Source organism: Elephas maximus, chromosome 8 (assembly GCF_024166365.1).
Source record: "Elephas maximus indicus isolate mEleMax1 chromosome 8, mEleMax1 primary haplotype, whole genome shotgun sequence".
In the NCBI taxonomy this organism is placed as follows: domain Eukaryota; kingdom Metazoa; phylum Chordata; class Mammalia; order Proboscidea; family Elephantidae; genus Elephas; species Elephas maximus.
Window position 1 is genome coordinate 116,384,078 of NC_064826.1, and position 18,841 is coordinate 116,402,918.

General features: G+C 41.1%; 1 protein-coding gene across 1 annotated transcript in view; it reads left to right on the forward strand.

Moving 5' to 3' along the window:
* The window catches only part of PKD1L1 (polycystin 1 like 1, transient receptor potential channel interacting), a 193,459-nt gene that overhangs the window by 70,066 nt on the left and 104,552 nt on the right, over positions 1-18,841 (forward strand). Inside the window, exons 13-18 of the mRNA XM_049893068.1 lie at positions 1,985-2,145; positions 4,165-4,551; positions 5,588-5,647; positions 6,815-6,991; positions 8,181-8,258; positions 18,177-18,319. Of these exons, the coding sequence (XP_049749025.1) occupies positions 1,985-2,145; positions 4,165-4,551; positions 5,588-5,647; positions 6,815-6,991; positions 8,181-8,258; positions 18,177-18,319 (1,006 nt within the window). The remainder of the gene's footprint in view (positions 1-1,984; positions 2,146-4,164; positions 4,552-5,587; positions 5,648-6,814; positions 6,992-8,180; positions 8,259-18,176; positions 18,320-18,841) is intronic.

Below are 18,841 nucleotides of genomic sequence, written 5' to 3' on the forward strand. Positions count from 1 at the left end.
TGCCTGAAACCGAGGATAGTACCAAACCCTATATATACTATGTTTTTTCCTATACATACATATACCTATGATAAAATTTAATTTATAAATTAGGCACAGTGAGAAGTTAACAACAATAACTGATAATAAAATAGAGCAATTATTAAGTAAAGTAAAGGTTACTTGAACACAAGCACTGTGATATCGTGACAGTGATCTGATAACCAAGCCGGTTACTAAGTGACTGACCGGCAGGTAGTGTACACAGTGTAGATTCACTGGACTAAGGAGTGATTCACCCTCCTGGGTGGGACAGAGCCAGGCGGTGTGAGATTCGCCATGCCACTCAGAATGGCCAGCAACTTAAAACTTATGAATTGTTTATTTTTGAAATTTTCCATTTAATATATTCAGACCACAGTTGGCCGTGGGTTACTGAAACCACAAAAAGAGGAACTTCAGGTAAGGGCGGACTACTGTAGTTAGTAGGCCACGTAGTGACACAGGCAGAGGGAAATGGACACAAGATTTTGTGGGTGGGAGGGGGGCACTGGGCACAGGAGAGCAGTCAAGGCAGGGGAATGGTAACGCCTTTCCCTGCTGGATCTGGTCAGCATGGCTGTGGCCAGTGTGGATGGTGATGAGAAGGGCCTGAGTAAGGGTGCGTCTGCAGCCACTTAGGACTGCACTCAGTCTGGCCAATGGGTCAAAGCAAGACCAGAGGTGAGGAGAAACATGGAGCTGGCAACCTGTTGTTGGTCAGAGCTCAGCCAGAGCACAGGCTGAGGTGTGGGTCAGACCAGGGCCCAGTCCTGGCTCTCTCCCTCTCTCTGTGTGGCCTGGAGAAAGTCACACAGCCTCTCTGAATCTTAGTGCCTTCCACAAAGGGGGCACGAATATTAGTGCATTTTTCTCAAAGGATATTATGGTCTTGAAGGAGATTATGCTGTGCTGAGCTTGGTGCAGGGCTGGCCACACCATAAGAGCTCAGTAATATCAACTGTGGTTGTTGTTTTTGTTAGGTGACGTCGAGTTGGTTCTGACTCATAGCAGCCCTGTGTACAACAGAATGACATGCTGCCCAGTCCTGCGCCATCCTCACAATCATTTCTATGTTCGAGCCCATTGTTGCAGTCATTGTGGTTATCCATCTTGTTAAGGGTCTTTCTCTTTTTCGCTGACCCTCTGCTTGATGTCCTTTTCCAGGAACTGGTCCTTTCTATGTATGTGATCATGTACTTAGGTACCTAAGTACTGGTCATGCCCGAAGTACGTGAGATGAAGTCTCACCATCCTTGCTTCTAAGGAGCATTCTGGCTGTACTTCTTCCAAGACAGGTTTGCTCGTTCTTCTGGTTCAGTTGTGAGGATTTTTGTTTTCTTTACATTGAGGTGTAATCCATACTGAAGGCTGTGATCTTTGATCTTCTTCAAGTTCTCTTCACTTTTCAGCAAGCAATGTTGTGTCATCTGCATATTACAAGTTGTTAATAAGCCTTTCTCCAATCCTGATGCTGTGTTTTTCTTTATATAGTCCAGATTCTTGAATTATTTGCTCAGCGTACAGATTGAATGAATAGGGTGAGAGGATACAACCCTGACACTTACCTTTCCTTGATTTTAAGCCCCGCAGTATCCCTTTGTTCTGTTGGAACAACTACCTCTTGGCCATGGTATTGCTACTGAATTCACATAGTAAACATTCAAGGTACTGAATTCACATGATAAACATGTGGGTAATATGAGGTCCTTGGTGATGTAAGTGGCTAAGTGGTCAACTACTAATCCACCTAGTGGCTCTGTGGAAGAAAGCCCTGACGATCTGCTTCTGTAAAGATTACAGGCAAGAAAACCTTATGGAGCGTTTCTACTCTGTCACACATGGGGTCACCATGAGTTGGAAACGACTCTACCGCAGTGGGTTTGGTTTCTGGAATGTAAGTGAATGTGGACAAAGGACCCTCATGTTATTTTCCTTTAATCTCAAACCTGATTTGCATTTCTAGATTTGTCCACATTTCCCGGGTCAACTTTAAAAACAACTTTGTTAACTGGAATGAAGAACTTTCTCTTCAAGCTGTGTGTGAAGACTGTGGTGATATACAAAATCTCTCTTATTCCTGGGACCTCTTCTTAGTCAATGCAACAGAACAGAATAGTGCGGAAGGTAAAAATTGTTTCTTTTGTTGACCGAGGGAAAAAGAAAATCAAGCTTACTTTGATATTGCTTAAAATTTGCAAAATTCAGTTAGTTCTGAAGTGTTTCTGATCGTCAGCATTGACTTACTGTGCTTCCCTACCTCCTCTTGTTGCCATACTTCTGTGGATTGCTGTGATAGCAGCAGAAAATACGTGTGAATCACATGCTGTTTCTAACCCTTGTTGCTTGCTATTTGGGAGGCTGAATCCAACATTCACTTAGACAGTTTTATTGCCTTGTGAATATAGGGAGGTTCTTTGAAATGACAAGTATTTTGACTTACTGTTATAGGGGCTGTGGTCCCTTCATGACCTTGCTGGCTCTTTAGGACAGCTGTGCTTGAGGAAACTTGCCAAGAAGCTGGAGTCAGAAGACCCTGCCCAGTCCTGGCTCAGCCCTAATTTAAGCAATTCTTTATGACTCACTTATCTTGGGTGAAAAGTGAGGATCACAGTACTTCACAGGGTGGTGGTAGGGTTAAAGAAAACAAGGTGTGAAAACCTGCCAGCACTGGTGGTGTGTGATACCTGGGCTTGAACCAGGAGCTAGGTTGAGTTCTCATTCAGTCAAACCAAATGATGCTTGTAATAGGAGAGTCACTGAATGGCCCACAAAAGAGCTTTCATTTCTGAGCTGGTTGGTGAGTTCTTTCGACAAAAGCTCGTACCTTCTGTGCCTTCACTGACCTTATAAACTTAACTTTTGATCCTTTCAGTGGGGACATACAAAGCCTTCTATAAGCAGAGCTCTGAGTACAGCTGGGCTCAGTGGTTAAAGGAATGTGAAGACACAGAGTACAATTGTGCCTTTCTTTGCAAGAGAGGGATTCCTAGATTCTTTTAGGTGAATTTAATTTTTTCCCATATCAAAGCTCACACCAAATGTATTAGAGGAACCTAAAGTGGAAATACACCCAGTGACTAAACTTCCAGCAAGTGAATGATTGCTCCCAGTTACATGTGTCTGACCCTCCTTGTATATCACTATAATATATGTGGCTTTCCCATGGTAGAAACTAAAGGCTTCCTTCATTGAGACATTTTTATGTCTAAGGAAATGTTTTTTTGTTGTTGTTGTCATTATTGATTCTGTATTGTAAACTCTAAGAACACCAATTTTTAGAATTGTTACACTAGACATTTACTGACAAGTAGGTTGAGTGGGGATTAGGAGACATCCTGTGTGCCTAAGATTGTTTCTAGAATAATACACCTGAATAATCCATGCCGGGCAGAAGCGTATCTATGGAAAATAGCATCTATGGCAAGCATTGAAATTGCACCCCTGCAGGTGCGTAGTGAGGGTAACAAGCGCCAAAGGGCAATCTCTAAGTTGTCCCCTCCCCAATTTCAAGATGAATAGACGTTAATAGTGACCACGTGTCAGCAGAAATGCCTTCTCCCCTCTTGTCTGGCTGCCTCAGTCAAACACCTTTCATATTTGTGGCGCCTCGGAATGTCATTCTGCGCCTAGTCTGGCATCCCCGTGGACTTTTGCCTGGGGCAAGTGCCCCCCTCTGCTCCTTCTCCCTCAACTCCCCTGTTGTTGCGCCTCTGTGTCTACCATGCTTGGGGAAGGATGTTGAGGTATACCAGGTTAATAGAAACTGCTCAGTATCTCCCCCCCTGCAAGTGGTACCCAGGGTACATGTCCTACTTGCCATATCTTAGATACACCTCTGATGCTAGAGGTTCATAAGATTTGTCAGACCACCCTCTCAGGTCATACAGGGATTGAGGGAGAACAAATCCCAGGTAAAATGGTTATATAATCCTGGGTCCTACTTACACGTTTTGCATGCCAATGTTACTCTACGTGCCACCAGATGGAAACCATAGCTCTACTGCATTTATCTTCTAAGTGTAGATTTTCAAATTATGTCAGATTTGCTTAAAACAGAGCATGTTGTACAATTTATAGACTTCTAAAAATAAAATAAAGTAAATTTTGGTCCAAGTTTTTAATATAGTTACATGTTTGTTTAAGCCCCTTTGTGTAGAGTTGTAGAGCTGCTGGACTCTTCAAGATTTGGTGCCATTTTGAAGTTATCAGAGTCAACCCAACTGTTGGTGGAGCCCAACACAACAGACCCAGGTTTAACAACCATGTCATTCTCCCAAGAGCCTCTGCAGAAGACAATTGGCCAGTCTGCCCCCTCAGCCATGAGGAGACCCTCCAAGAAACCTACAGTGGGTGTCTACCAGGTTTTTGCTGTTGATGCTGATGCTTCAGGCCAAGAGGATGCTCCCAGGGAAGCAGCACTGTCCCCAGAGCCAGGGTTATTGGAAGAGGGATCCTTGGTTACTAGCCTTTGGAAGGGAGAGTGGCGATCAGGAAATCTGCGCCCACAGAACCTGTCCTCCTACCTCTCTGGTAATCACCACCTCCTTTGCATGTTCTCTCTTTTGTCTGTGCATTAAAGCCTTTTTTGGAAGCAATGATCATGGTGGTCTAGGTATGAAACCACATCAACACAGGCTTTTAAATTGGAGAGCACCAGTTTTGTACCACCACCTGCTAACATGTGCAACTCTAGTCTCAGTTTCCTCATCTCTAAGCTGGGAAAATATTGGTGCCTACCTCACTGGCTTCTGAGAATAAAGTGAGATCTCGTATGTATAGTATCTGGGCTATAGTAAGTGTTGAATAAATATTAGTTTCCTCATCCCTCTCTCCTTCCCTAATAATCAGTTGGTTCAGTTTATCATCGGTCATTGGTTCTTAGGTTGGACTGAAACTATTTCTGTGATTAAAAAGCAGAGAGAAAAGTTCATTATCAATGAGGAAAGTTTGGCTGCTTTTTCCCTTGATACCCCAAACTCAATGACGCTGTAAGATTTCTGTCCTCACTCAGGCAACAGTACTTTCTTTGCCCTGTGCCCCCTGCAAATGCCAGGGTACTTGAGGCTCCCTGCGGAGTTAGCTAGTAGGTGGGAGCTCTGTGGATGCCTCGGCCTTTGGAAGGGAGGGTTGAGGGGACAGAAACATGGCATTTGCAGAAGAATGCTCTTATGTCCATTTCTCTCCTTCAAAGAGAAGAGAGTGAGAAGTGTTCTCTAAAAGAACAGTGAAAAACATGCCAAGCAGAAGATAGAATGCTGGGTGTGGAGTCCAAAGTTTGGAATGTGAACCTCTCACTTGTTAGCTGGGCTGTTTTAGAAAACCACACACCTACTTGGAACTCTACCTCCTTCTTTAGGGACATGGGGACAATGACACCTGCCTCCCCCAGTGGTTATGATGACAAAGTGAAATACTGCATTGGAGGGTATTTCATAATCTATAAAATAATATACAGCTCTAGAAATAGACCAGTGATTAAGGTTTTGGCCTATCAGGAGAGTCAGTATCAATTTCAGTGGGATCTGTGATTTTAAATGAAACATTATGATTTTGCCCTTTGACATAGATTTTGAAGCCTACTATGATGATATACAAGAAGCAATACCCTCAAAAGGAAGACAACCAGGTGACTATGATTGTGGTTGCTACCTCTTTCCTTAGCCCTCTGTGTCCATTCTTCCTTCACTCATATCTATTCTTCACCCTTTTTTCTGAAATTGAGACCTAATATGACATTCCCTTCCCTCAAGGCCACTGACAGCTCCCCAGAGTCAAAGGGAAAAGTGTAGAGTCCTGTTCACGGCACAGTCTGACCCAGGCCTATATTCCTAGCTCATCTACTTCTGCACTTCCTACACCCTGTGCTTCAAAAACACAAAGGTGGGCACATGCCCTCTTCCGTGACTTAGTTCACAGGTTCCTCTGAGGAGAACACCTCCTTCACATTCTCCGACTTCTCTGCCTGGTGAGCTTCCTTCCTTGAGGTCTGATTCAGTGACCACCTCTCTGGGAAGCCTCCCTCTATCTTTTCTTGTAATCCCTACAGCCATTTAACCACATGACAGCCAGAATCATTTTTGGAGCTCAAGCAGATTGTCAGTCTCCTGCGCCAGTCCTCCAAGGGCTTTCCTTTACACTTAGGGTAAACACCCAGGGTGATAGCCTTTTCTCCAAGCTCATTTACCACCATCTTCCCCTGATTCACACTCCTAGCCACAAAATAAAAGATCATTCCCATGCCATTTTCTTTTTACCCGACCTGAAACCTTCTTCCTTTAGATCTTCAAATAGCTCATTCAAGTCTCTGCTCAGAAGCTGTCCTCAGAGAGGGCCTCCCTGACCACCCCGCTTACAGTCCTGTCACTCTGTACATGTATACCCTGCTTTATTCTTCATGGCACTTACCATAACCTGACTTCATATTATTTATAACTATTTTTTTGCTTATTTTTCTGACTCCCCGTCTAGTAAATTTGAGATAGCAGGGACTCGGTTGATGTGGCTCACTGCTGTAACTCCAGGTTCTAGAATAGAACTTAGGGATTAGTAGACCATAGTAAATAATTGTTGAATAACTGAATGAATGAAGAAAAGAATATTCAATTTTACTACTAATTTTATGATTAACAAAGTACATCTCTTGAATATGATTAATTTCTAAAGATATTATTTTAGATATGTGATATCCAGCAATAGTAGAAATAGTTATTAATATGGTTTTTAAATTATTAATGATTTAAGATTATTATGAATTTTTTTCTTTGTCATCCACTGGCTTGATTTATCTTCTCAGGGAACAATATGAACTTTCTTGGATCAGAACCAAGTGGAAGTGATGACAAAAGCCCCAGTGATGGGGATAACTTGGTTGGTCCATTCCACTCCACGGGTAGTGCTATGCCCTCACTGATGGTTGACTGGCCCAAGTCCCTCATTAGACAGGCTATTTTCCAAGGCTACACCTCATCAGGTATGAACTCTCTCTGCTGGATTTTGCAGCTCTTTCAGAATGGTTTGCATATCAGTCCTTCAACTTCTTATGTAGATTTTTTTTTTTTTTAATCGATCAATACTTGGAATCTTTGTTTCTAATGATCATTTTGTTATATCTTTCATACCTTTTCAAATTGAGTTTGTCTCTTCATAGACAACATAGAGTCTGAGGCTCTCCTACCAAAGGTAGAATAAGCGCCTGTACCCACAGAAACTCCATGTTTGCAGATTGAAATGCCAGTTCCAAGTATAAAGGGGAAAAGAGCCATTACTCAGCTTCTGCATGTGCAGGCCCAAGAGAATCAAGACGTGCTGAGCATGCCTCCAGATCTGTGTGTGCACACTTCTCTGTTACGGACTTCTGCAGTGTAGATGAGTCATGGCATGTATTAATCAAAACAAAGCTCTTCCTGAGTTAGAGCTGAGCTTGTAACCTATTTTTCCTACCATAGCTTTAGTTCAGCTTCTTGGACTGCATCTTTAATAGTAATACATATGATGACGGCGTAACAATAAACTTCTCTGCGGGGCTCTGGATCTTGCAGTACTATTAGATGATTTCCTCCTGACCCTTTGCTCTCAACACCTCAGGAAATAGCTCTTTAAAATCGTTATTTTTAAAACTTGGCCCTATGTAGATAACCGGTCTTGTGTTTCAGATCTTTCCTATTTTCAGGGAAAGCAGTGAGGGTAGACCAGGGTCAGTCTCCAACTGCTGAGGAAGTAATCCACTCACCTATGGTCAATACTTAAGCCTAGATTTGGGTATACTTTTGTAACCAGTACCCTGCAAAAACTAAAAAATGCTTTGAAATAAATTAATCATATTTCATGGATAAAACAAATTTATAAAATAGACAGATATTCAACCTGATTATAAATATCTCAGTTCTTACTAGCATTCTCTTGTTGTTTGGGAAATTAATGTCGTTTCCTAGCTGGGGATGACTGGGTCATTCTCAGAACAGCTTCTATTGGGCAGGGGAGGCCTGCAGACGAGCTTTGACTGCTAATGAACAAAATAAAGGCAGTTCCCAAGTAGGAACTGGTACATTTAATTCATAGTTATTTTTATAATGGAGCTTGTCTTACCTCTTGATTGAGTCATCTTGTCCCTCAGAGCCCCACTGATCACTGTTTTCATGTGCATACCTTCTTTTCTGTAGGTGTCATAGAACAAACTGTGACGATAAAGCCATTTTCACTGAGAAGGGGAGAGACATATGTCATACAAGCTTCTGTGGGTATGTGAAGCTTCGTATTGGACTTGGTTCAGGGAAAAGGGGAGGTTTTAGTTATATTCCTTTTTTTTTGTTTTTTTTTTTCTGGAAATTACTTCTGACCCTCACAGGCTCTGTTCCAATGAGTTCTGACTCTTCCCTTCCTCCCTGCTGTCACTTTGCTGCCTGTTACTACCCACTTACAGTAGAGGACAGGAGAAGGAGCTACCAACGCATTTCTGTAAATTTTCTTCATGGACTCGGTGAATGGACCTGGGTCATGGTTGGGCAGTTGCCTGAAGTTTTTTGTTCTGATCTTTTTTTTTTAATTTTACACCTTTTATTTGTGATGAACAACTGGATAAGTTGATTCCTTCCCTGCAAATTTGCAAATAGTTGCTACATACATTTAAAACCCAACAAAGTATCATTACTATTGCCTTGTACAAGTTGATGCTCACTTAAACTTCCCCACGTATTTACTGTTTTTCAGTGCTCCTTATTCCTTTTTGCATGTTTATGATCCAGTCTGAAGTTTTATTTTTTTCTTTCGGCTTCAAGAAATTTTCCTTTATTATAATTTGTCTTAGTGCAGTCTACTGGTTTTTGTTTGTCTGAAAATGGCCTACATTTGCCTTTATTTATTTATTTATTTATTTAACTTTTATTAAGCTTCAAGTGAACATTTACAAATCCAATCAGTCTGTCACATGTAAGTTTACATACATCTTACTCCCTTCTCCCACTTGCTCTCCCCCTATTGAGTCAGCCCTTTCAGTCTCTTGTTCCGTGACAATTTTGCCAGCTTCCCTCTCTCTCTATCTTCCCATGCCCCCTCCAGTCAAGAGTTGCCAACACACTCTCAAGTGTCCACCTGATTTCATTAGCTCACTCTTCATCAGCATCTCTCTCCCCCCCGCGGACCAGTCCCTTTCATGTCTGATGAGTTGTCTTCGGGGATGGTTCCCGTCCTGTGCCAACAGCAGGTCTGGGGAGCATTGCCGCCGGGATTCCTCCAGTCGCAGTCAGACCATTAAGTATGGTCTTTTTATGAGAATTTGGGGTCTGCATCCCACTGATCTCCTGCTCCCTCAGGAGTTCTCTGTTGTGCTCCCTGACAGGGCAGTCATCGATTGTGGCCGGGCACCAACTAGTTCTTCTGGTCTCAGGATGATGTAGGTCTCTGGTTCATGTGGCCCTTTCTGTCTCTTGGGTTCTTAGTTGTCATGTGACCTTGGTGTTCTTCATTTTCCTTTGCTCCAGGTGGGTTGAGACCAATTGATGCATCTTAGATGGCTGCTTGTTAGCATTTAAGACCCCAGACGCCACAGTTCAAAGTGGGATGCAGAATGTTTTCATAATAGAATTATTTTGCCAATTGACTTAGAAGTCCCCTCAAACCATGTTCCCCAAACCCCCGCCCCTGCTCCGCTGACCTTTGAAGCATTCATTTTATCCCGGAAACCTCTTTGCTTTTAGTCCAGTCCAATTGGGCTGACCTTCCGTGTATTGATTGTTGTCTTTCCCTTCACCCAAAGCAGTTCTTATCTACTGATTGATCAATAAAAAACCCTCTCCCTCCCTCCCTCCCCCCTTCGTAACCACAAAAGTATGTGTTCTTCTCAGTTTTTACTATTTCTCAAGATCTTATAATAGTGGTCTTATACAATATTTGTCCTTTTGCCTCTGACTCATTTCGCTCAGCATAATGCCTTCCAGATTCCTCCATGTTATGAAATGTTTCAGAGATTCGTCACTGTTCTTTATCGATGCATAGTATTCCATTGTGTGAATATACCACAGTTATTTACCCATTCATCCGTTGACGGACACCTTGGTTGCTTCCAGCTTTTTGCTATTGTAAACAGAGCTGCAATAAACATGGGTGTGCATATATCTGTTTGTGTGAAGGCTCTTGTATCTCTAGGGTATATTCCAAGGAGTGGGATTTCTGGGTTGTATGGTAGTTCTATTTCTAACTGCTTAAGATAACGCCAGATAGATTTCCAAAGTGGTTGTACCATTTTACATTCCCACCAGCAGTGTATGAGAGTTCCAATCTCTCCGCAGCCTCTCCAACATTTATGATTTTGTGTTTTTTGGATTAATGCCAGCCTAGTTGGTGTGAGGTGAAATCTCATCGTAGTTTTAATTTGCATTTCTCTAATGGCTAATGATCAGGAGCATTTTCTCATGTATCTGTTGGCTGCCTGAATATCTTCTTTAGTGAAATGTGTGTTCATATCCTTTGCCCACTTCTTGATTGGGTTGTTTGTCTTTTTGTGGTTGAGTTTTGACAGAATCATGTAGATTTTAGAGATCAGGCACTGGTCTGAGATGTCATAGCTGAAAATTCTTTCCAGTCTGTAGGTGGTCTTTTTACTCTTTTGGTGAAGTCTTTAGATGAGCATAGGTGTTTGATTTTTAGGAGCTCCCAGTTATCTGGTTTCTCTTCATCATTTTGGTAATGTTTTGTATTCTGTTTATGCCCTGTATTAGGGCTCCTAGGGTTGTCCCTATTTTTTCTTCCATGATCTTTATTGTTTTAGTCTTTATGTTTAGGTCTTTGATCCACTTGGAGTTAGTTTTTGTGCGTGGTGTGAGGTATGGGTCCTGTTTCATTTTTTTGCAAGTGGATATCCAGTTATGCCAGCACCATTTGTTAAAAAGACTATCTTTTCCCCAATTAGCTGACACTGGGCCTTTGTCAAATATCAGCTGCTCATACATGGATGGATTTATATCTGGATTCTCAATTCTGTTCCATTGGTCTATGTGCCTGTTGTTGTACCAGTACCAGGCTGTTTTGACTACTGTGGCTGTATAATAGCTTCTGAAATCAGGTAGAGTGAGGCCTCCCACTTTCTTCTTCTTTTTCAGTAATGCTTTGCTTATCTGGGGGTTCTTTCCCTTCCATATGAAATTGGTGATTTGTTTCTCTATCCCCTTAAAATATGACATTGGAATTTGGATCGGAAGTGCATTATATGTATAGATGGCTTTTGGTAGAATAGACATTTTTACTATGTTAAGTCTTCCTATCCATGAGCAGGGTATGTTTTTCCACTTAAGTATGTCCTTTTGAATTTCTTGTAGTAGAGCTTTGTAGTTTTCTTTGTATAGGTCTTTCACATCCTTGGTAAGATTTATTCCTAAGTATTTTATCTTCTTGGGGGCTACTGTGAATGGTATTGATTTGGTTATTTCCTCTTTGGTGTTCTTTTTGTTGATGTAGAGGAGGAATCCAAGTGATTTTTGTATGTTTATTTTATAACCTGAGACTCTGCCAAACTCTTCTATTAGCTTCAGTAGTTTTCTGGAGGATTCCTTAGGGTTTTCTGTGTATACGATCATGTCATCTGCAAATAATGATAGCTTTACTTCCTTCTTGCCAATCCGGATACTCTTTATTTCTTTGTCTAGCCTAATTGCCCTGGCTAGGACTTCAAGTACGATGTTGAATAAGAGTGGTGATAAAGGGCATCCTTGTCTGGTTCCCGTTCTCAGGGGAAATGCTTTCAAGTTCTCTCCATTTAGAGTGATATTGGCTGTTGGCTTTGCATAGATGCCATTTATTATGTTGAGGAATTTTCCTTCAATTCCTATTTTGGTAAGAGTTTTTATCATAAATGGGTGTTGAACTTTGTCAAATGCCTTTTCTGCATCAATTGATAAGATCATGTGGTTTTTATCTTTTGTTTTATTTATGTGATGGATTACATTAATGGTTTTTCTGATATTAAACCAGCCTTGCATACCTGGTATAAATCCCATTTGATCAGGGTGAATTATTTTTTTGATGTGTTGTTGGATTCTATTGGCTAGAATTTTGTTGAGGATTTTTGCATCCATGTTCATGAGGGATATAGGTCTATAATTTTCTTTTTTTGTAATGTCTTTACCTGGTTTTGGTATCAGGGAGATGGTAGCTTCATAGAATGAGTTGGGTAGTATTCCGTCTTTTTCTGTGCTTTGAAATACCTTCAGTAGTAGTGGTGTTAAGTCTTCTCTGAAGGTTTGGTAGAACTCTGCAGTGAAGCCGTCCGGGCCAGGACTTTTTTTTGTTGGAAGTTTTTTGATTACCATTTCAATCTCTTTTTTTGTTATGGGTCTATTTAGTTGTTCTACTTCTGAATGTGTTAGTTTAGGTAGGTAGTGTTTTTCCAAGAATTCATACATTTCTTCTAGGTTTGCGAATTTGTTAGAGTACAGTTTTTCGTAGTAATCTGAAATGATTCTTTTAATTTCATTTGGTTCTGTTGTGATGTGGTCCTTCTCGTTTCTTATTCGGGTTGTTTGTTTCCTTTCCTGTATTTCTTTAGTCAGTCTAGCCAATGGTTTATCAATTTGTTAATTTTTTCAAAGAACCAGCTTTTGGCTTTGTTAATTCTTTCAATTGTTTTTCTGTTCTCTAATCCATTTAGTTCAGCTCTAATTTTTATTATTTGTTTTCTTCTGGTGCCTGATGTGTTCTTTTGTTGCTCACTTTCTATTTGTTCAAGTTGTCGGGACAGTTCTCTGATTTTGGCTCTTTCTTCTTTTTGTATGTGTGCATTTATCGATATAAATTGGCCTCTGAGCACTGCTTTTGCTGTGTCCCAGAGGTTTTGATAGGAAGTATTTTCATTCTCGTTGCATTCTGTGAATTTCCTTATTCCCTCCTTGATGTCTTCTATAACCCAGTCTTTTTTCAGGAGGGTATTGTTCATTTTCCAAGTATTTGATTTCTTTTCCCTAGTTTTTCTGTTATTGATTTCTAGTTTCATTGCCTTGTGGTCTGAGAAGATGCTTTGTAATATTTTGATGTTTTGGACTCTGCAAAGGTTTGTTTTATGACCTAATATGTGGTCTATTCTAGAGAATGTTCCATGTGCACTAGAAAAAAAAAGTATATTTTGCAACAGTTGGGTGGAGAGTTCTGTATAAATCAATGAGGTCAAGTTGGTTGATTGTTGTAAGTAGGTCTTCCGTGTCTCTGTTGAGCTTCTTACTGGATGTCCTGTCCTTCTCCGAAAGTGGTGTGTTGAAGTCTCCTACTATAATTGTGGAGGTGTCTATCTCACTTTTCAGTTCTGTTAAAATTTGATTTATGTATCTTGCAGCCCTGTCATTGGGTGCATAAATATTTAATATGGTTGTGTCTTCCTGGTCAATTGTCCCTTTTATCATTATATAGTGTCCTTCTTTATCCTTTGTGGTGGATTTAAGTCTAAGGTCTATTTTGTCAGAAATTAATATTGCTACTCCTCTTCTTTTTTGCTTATTGTTTGCTTCATATATTTTTTTCCATCCTTTGAGTTTTAGTTTGTTTGTGTCTCTAAGTCTAAGGTGTGTCTCTTGTAGGCAGCATATAGATGGATCGTGTTTCTTTATCCAGTCCGTGACTCTCTGTCTCTTTATTGGTGCATTTAGTCCATTTACATTCAGCGTAATTATAGATAAATAAGTTTTTAGTGCTGTCATTTTGATGCCTTTTCATGTGTGTTGTTGGCCATTTCATTTTTCCACATACTTTTTTGGGCTGAGACGTTTTTCTTAGTAAATTGTGCGATCCTCATTTTCATAATGTTTGACTTTATGTTAGTTGAGTCGTTACGTTTTTCTTGGCTTTTATCTTGAGTTATGGAGTTGATATTCCTTTTTGTGGTTACCTTATTATCTACCCCTATTTTTCTAAGTAAAAACCTAACTTGTATCATTCTATATCGCCTTGTATCACTCTCCATCTGGCAGTTCAATGCCTCCTGTATTTAGTCCCTCTTTTTGATTCTTGTGATCTTTTACCTATTGACTTCCATGATTCCTTGTTATGTGTATTATTTATTTATTTATTTTTTAGAATTAATCTTAATTTGTTTGTTTTTTTGCTTTCCCTATTTGAGCTGATATCAGGACATTCTGTTTTGTGACCTTGTATTGTGCTGGTACCTGATATTATTGGTTATCTGACCAAACAATCTCCTTTAGCATTTCTTGTAGCTTTGGTTTGGTTTTTGCAAATTCTGTAAATGTGTGTTTATCTGTAAATATCTTAATTTCGCCTTCATATTTCAGAGAGAGTTTTGCTGGATATATGATCCTTGGTTGGCAGTTTTTCTCCTTCAGTGCTCTGTATATGTCGTCCCATTCCCTTCTTGCCTACATGGTTTCTGCTGAGTAGTCTGAACTTATTCTTATTGATTCTCCCTTAAAGGAAACCTTTCTTTTCTCCCTGGCTGCTTTTAAAATTTTCTGTTTATCTTTGGTTTTGGCAAGGTTGATGATAATATGTCTTGGTGTTTTTCTTTTTGGCTCAATCTTAAATGGGGTTCGATGAGCATCTTGGATAGATATCCTTTCGTCTTTCATGATGTCAGGGAAGTTTTGTGTCAGGAGTTGTTCAACTATTTTCTCTGTGTTTTCTGTCCCCCCTCCCTGTTCTGGGACTCCAATCACTCGCAAGTTATCCTTCTTGATAGAGTCCCACATGATTCTTAGGGTTTCTTCATTTTTTTTAATTCTTTTATCTGATTTTTTTCAGCTATGTTGGTGTTGATTCCCTGGTCCTCCAGATGTCCCAGTCTGCATTCTAATTGTTCGAGTCTGCTCCTCTGACTTCCTATTGCGTTGTCTAATTCTGTAATTTTATTGTTAATCTTCTGGATTTCTACATGCTGTCTCTCTATGGATTCTTGCAACTTATTAATTTTTCCACTATGTTCTTGAATAATCTTTTTGAGTTCTTCAACAGTTTTATCAGTGTGTTCCTTGGCTTTTCTGCAGTTTGCCTTATTTCATTTGTGATGTCTTTAAGCATTCTGTAAATTAGTTTTTTATATTCTGTATCTGATAATTCCAGGATTGTATCTTCATTTGGGAAAGATTTTGATTCTTTTGTTTGGGGGGTTGTAGAAGCTGTCATGGTCTGTTTCTTTATGTGGTTTGATATGGACTGCTGTCTCCGAGCCATCACTGGGAAACTAGTTTTTCCAGAAAATCCGCTGACTGGTACGCTGGCTCCTGGCTCTGAAAACAATCGCTGTTTCCCCATATTTGTTCGTTCTCCGTCTCTAAATCTGTGTTTGTTGTTCAGAGTTCGTAGATTGTTATGTATGTGATCGATTCACTTGTTTTTCTGAGTCTTTGTTGCAAGAGGGATCCGCGGTAGCGTCCACCTAGTCCGCCATCTTGGCCCCGCCCTGCCTTTATTTTTTAAGGATTTTTTTGGCTGGGTAGAATTGGAGGTTGACAGTTGTCTCCTTTCAGCACTTTAAAGATGTCACTTCATTGTCTTCTGGATTTTATCATCAGCTTTGAGACTTATTATTGTTCCTTTGAAGGAAATGCATCCCCCACAAAAACCAAAACGAAACTCGATGCTGTTGCGTCAATTCCGACTCATAGCGGCCCTACAGGACAGAGTAGGACTGCCCCACAGGGTTTCCAAGGAGCGCCTGGTGGACTGGAACTGCTGACCATTTGGTTACCAGCTGTAGCTCTAAACCGCTGCACCATCAGGGTTTCCACCTTTACTTTTGGATTAGGCAGCAGTTAGAGAGGGGACATTACACCTTAAACCATCTGGGACCGAGCTCATTTGAAGCTAGGCTTCAGTCTTGCTGAAGTTGATCTGTTTTCGCCCTTACCCCTGCAAGGAGTTTTGGGGATCTCTACTGATGTATATACTTGGCTCCTCTCTTCTAGTCTGGTCCATAATGCAATTTTTTTCCTGTCTCAGTGCTGAGGCTACTGAAACCTCTGACTCCTGGGCCTCCTGTTTTCAGCATATGCCTTGAGGTAAAAAATGGAGCAGTATATATGTTTTACCTCATGCGTTTTCCTTCTCTCTGGGATCTTGGTCTCTCGAGTCCTAGCTGTTTGGAGAATTTCCCCAAATACTTTCAAACATACAGAAAAAATTCATTATCAAACTTTCTAGTGCTCAGTGAGAAGATTGATCTGTACATGTGAGCTATACATCTTTTATACATGACCCATACATGTCAGGTACAGCTTTATGTTTCCATTATATTTAGATACCCAATTCCTTTCAGGTAATTTCTAGACAGTGTAGAGAGTTTTGGCTCTATACGAAATGGAAAGATTTCAATAATTTATATCTACAGGTAAGTTGGTTCAATGCCCATACTTTTGCATTAATTAAAATCCATCATACATTTCCAGTTTTGCATTCTGTGTTAACTTCCGTGTCATCCCAAGGAAGAAACACAAGGTTATCTTTCTTCTGCAGCCTTCATAGATGGGGCTTAGCAGGATCCCCAGGAATAGTTCTGATTCTCATGATTTTATCTTGTGTCTTTAAACATCCCTCCGCCCTTCCCACTACTCCATTTAAAAACCTTTTTGGCATAACAGATACATAGTTTGCTTTTGTTTCAACAAATACTCTTAGCCCTTTCATCTAAACCTCTATCCTTTTGCCACTGAAATGTATCCAAGCAGCAAGTCTAAATACCCTCTGCATTCCTGACTGGTGGAGGAGACTCCTGAGAGCCCCTCCACTGCCCACAGACCTACCTCAGTGTCCTTGGCTTGTCACTGAGGGGCAAATCTCGCCCCAGTTCTCCTGCCTTATCTCCTCTCCCTCGCCCCCCCCATAGACCCTCGATGCTAGCAGCTCTCTCCCCCGTGACTCTAAGTTTTCCCTTCTGATTATTTCCCTGGAACGCCTGTTCTTTCCCCCGAGTCCCCTTCTTTGTTCACTATACTGCTCATACCCTGAAACTCTGCTCAGATATAATTTCCTGTGTGAAGATTTTCTTGGGTCAGCAAGGCAGAATCAGTCTCTCTTTCCTTTTTTTTTTTTTTTTTTACTTTTGTTGTAGTGTCTGTCTTCCACAGATGATGTGACTCTCACAAAAGATAATAGATGAACAATGCCTAGCGCCTCACCTGGTGTGTAGCAAAGGCTCAACACACATCACCTGCTATCACCATGGTGATTGACAGCATCAGTGTTTTCAAACAATTGGCCACACAACTCTCACTCCTATAATTTATCTCAAGGAAAAGATATTAAAGTAAGAAGAATCTGTATGTATGAGGGTACCCACTTTAAAGTGATCAGTAACAGCAGAAAGTGAAAACTAGTGAAAATGTTTAATCATTGGGGAATAACAGTTATGTATATTAGGGATTATTTGCTCAGTGGAATGTTATGCCACTATTTACAGCAGTGATTTTGAACACTGCATGACAATGGGCCAAGTATTTATGATATTAGTGCAGTTAATAAAAGCAAAATCTAAGGTATAACCCAGTAAGTGCTATAAATTCACCTAAGCTATACTTATGTGGGTACGAATATGGCTTTAAGTGGATCCAGGAAAATGAAGATAATTCACTTTGGTAGGTGATGTATTCGTTGGTGTTTTGTCCCTCTTAGACTTCGATTTCTGTTGGAGCTGTTGTTGTCTGATTGCCCACTAGCGGGCACACATGGGCAGGAAATGAGTCAGTCTGGTCCACATAGATCTCCTCAGGACCTAGCATTGTGTCTGCTCCACATAGTGGAGCCCTGGTGGCACAGCGGGTAAGAGTTCAGTTGCTAACCAAAAAGGTCGGCGATTCGAATCCACCAGCCTCTCCTTGGAAACCCTATGGGGCAGTTCTACTCTCCACATAGCAGCAAGCAACCAGTAAGCATTTTTTGTATTAATGAATGGTGTATGGCAGTGGTTCTCACACTTTAAACAAAATCACTTGGAGGGCTTGTTAAAATAGATTGCTGGACCTCATCCCGGGGTTTCCAATTCCATAGATCTGAGATGAAGCCCACGAAATTGTACTTCAGACAAGTTCCCAAGTGATGATGCTGATGCCACTGGCCCAGGAACCACATGTTGAGAACCACGGCCATAAGACTGTGCCATTAAAAACACAATCCAATGCTACTGTAATTCCCTATAATGAGTGTAATCTCCATTTAATCTCTCTCTTCAGCTTCGAAACACACCTTAGTAGGTAAAGCTCAGCTGTACTTGACAGTCAACAGAGGGCCCCAGGACATAGCCTGTCAGGTACAGCCCCATCATGGCCACGAGGCACACACCATCTTCAGTGTTTTCTGCATGTCAGGAAAACCGGTATGTATTGGCAATCCCCTATCATCATGAAAGAGCAAAGGCAGTGGCAACTTTTGGAGGTTACGGCAAGCTCCTTGGATAAAATTCTGAAGAAATATAAAGCATCATCCTTCTCCACTTGGGAAGGGCTTTGGCTTAAAGTTCACATTGCAAAGTTGTTGAAGCATGAACAGCGTCACCTCTGTCCCCTACTGCCCTCCCCATGATGAGATGAGTCCAGAATGGCATCCAGGCTAGAAGGAAGTACATCCTGAGAGGAGGCAAATTCTAAGCAAGGGGAAGCTCAGGGCAGCATGAAGGGTGTGATGTCTGTAAGTCGCTGGATGAAGAAAATGGTGCCCACTCATCGGACACGTAACTAGGGACATGTCCTGCCTTGAAGTACAGTCAGAATGGAAAGGCTTCAGTTAGTGCTGGGACAGTGAAGCAGGCACTGTGCCAGAGGATGGACCAGGGTATTTAAAGGGACAGGTCTGAATTCAGAAACCCTGGTGCTGTAGTGGTTAAGTGCTACAGCTGCTA